Source organism: Cyprinodon variegatus, unplaced genomic scaffold, assembly GCF_000732505.1.
Source record: "Cyprinodon variegatus isolate N-32 unplaced genomic scaffold, C_variegatus-1.0 Scaffold1063, whole genome shotgun sequence".
Lineage (NCBI taxonomy): Eukaryota > Metazoa > Chordata > Actinopteri > Cyprinodontiformes > Cyprinodontidae > Cyprinodon > Cyprinodon variegatus.
In genome coordinates, this window is record NW_015151516.1 from 21,844 (window position 1) to 22,994 (window position 1,151).

A 1,151-nucleotide genomic window follows, 5' to 3' on the forward strand; every position below is an offset into this window, starting at 1 on the left:
AACCTTGAAAGATTAGGATGGTCTCACGAGGCTAAAATCATTTTAGTTCAATCCAGGGATCATTTCTATCGCTGTCAGGTTTTTAAACTCCAGATCTTTTCTTTCTAGATCAGTTCTCAGAGGAAGGAGAGGACGGGAAAGTCGGAGCTTCTCCGAGGAAGTTCTCCAAATCAGGTAAGATTCAGACCGAACTACAAACCTCTGAGCTCACAGCTGAAGACGCAGTGAATGTTAGAAGGTCTGGTCTTCACAGGAGACTCGCTGAACTTCGGCGTGAGCACCCTGGAGGAGATACGTCTGAGGAAGGCCCTGAAGTCCAGCATGAGGAGGGCAGGTTCTCCCATCCACAGGCCGCAAACCACCAACGGAGAGAAGGAGAACATCCAGGCGCTGTACCGGCCGGCCCACTCAGAGATCAGAGGTGAGCTTTCCACGTCTATAGTAGAGTTTCTGAGGCTTTCTAACCAGGGTTTATCTCAGACCTCTGACATGATGGAGCGTCTCTGCTTAAGGCTCTGCTTGTTTATCCTGTCTGTAAAATCAGGCCCAGTCATCTTTGAAGAACAGCAGAGGCCGAGAGGCAGAGTGATGGAGAGGCTCGGACGAAGGATTTCCAGCGCTGGTGAGTGCGCCACCTGCCCTTTAAGGATGGAGTTACAGCCTGAAAGCTGACGGTCGGGTGTCGCTTCAGATTTTAAAAGCATGGAGGGACCCCCCCTGAAGAAGAGTCTGGCTGAGCGTCTGGGCAGAACCGTAGATGAAGAGCCGCCACCGGTTGGCACCCAGAAAGGTGAGCGGGGAAATTGGACGCGAAGATACACCACTGATAAATAAAAAAAGCGTTCCTAGATAAGTTCTACAAGCTCAACATGCAAACATTTACTCAAAAACCAAAGTCGTTAATCCAACACCTTTGGGGGATAAATTATATTTTCTCTAACTGTCATCTAACGCTGACAGAATCTCCCCTCAGCAAGTAGAAAAAGGAGGGACTGCACTGCCGGAATATAAACTATTAGAGATGGATGTTCTGATCTAGAGCCTCAGATTGATCGACCCTCCTTCCTCGTGTGGAGCTCTATGCCGCTAGTTTCCTTTCTACAACCCCTGGAGCCGGCCACAATATCAGGAACTACGGCTGGGCCATTAAT

General features: G+C 49.3%; 1 protein-coding gene across 1 annotated transcript in view; it reads left to right on the top strand.

Moving 5' to 3' along the window:
- Positions 1 to 1,151, top strand: part of zc3h11a (zinc finger CCCH-type containing 11A) — a 22,469-nt gene that overhangs the window by 4,673 nt on the left and 16,645 nt on the right. The window contains exons 5-8 of the mRNA XM_015399978.1: positions 109 to 174; positions 254 to 421; positions 545 to 622; positions 692 to 790. Of these exons, the coding sequence (XP_015255464.1) occupies positions 109 to 174; positions 254 to 421; positions 545 to 622; positions 692 to 790 (411 nt within the window). The remainder of the gene's footprint in view (positions 1 to 108; positions 175 to 253; positions 422 to 544; positions 623 to 691; positions 791 to 1,151) is intronic.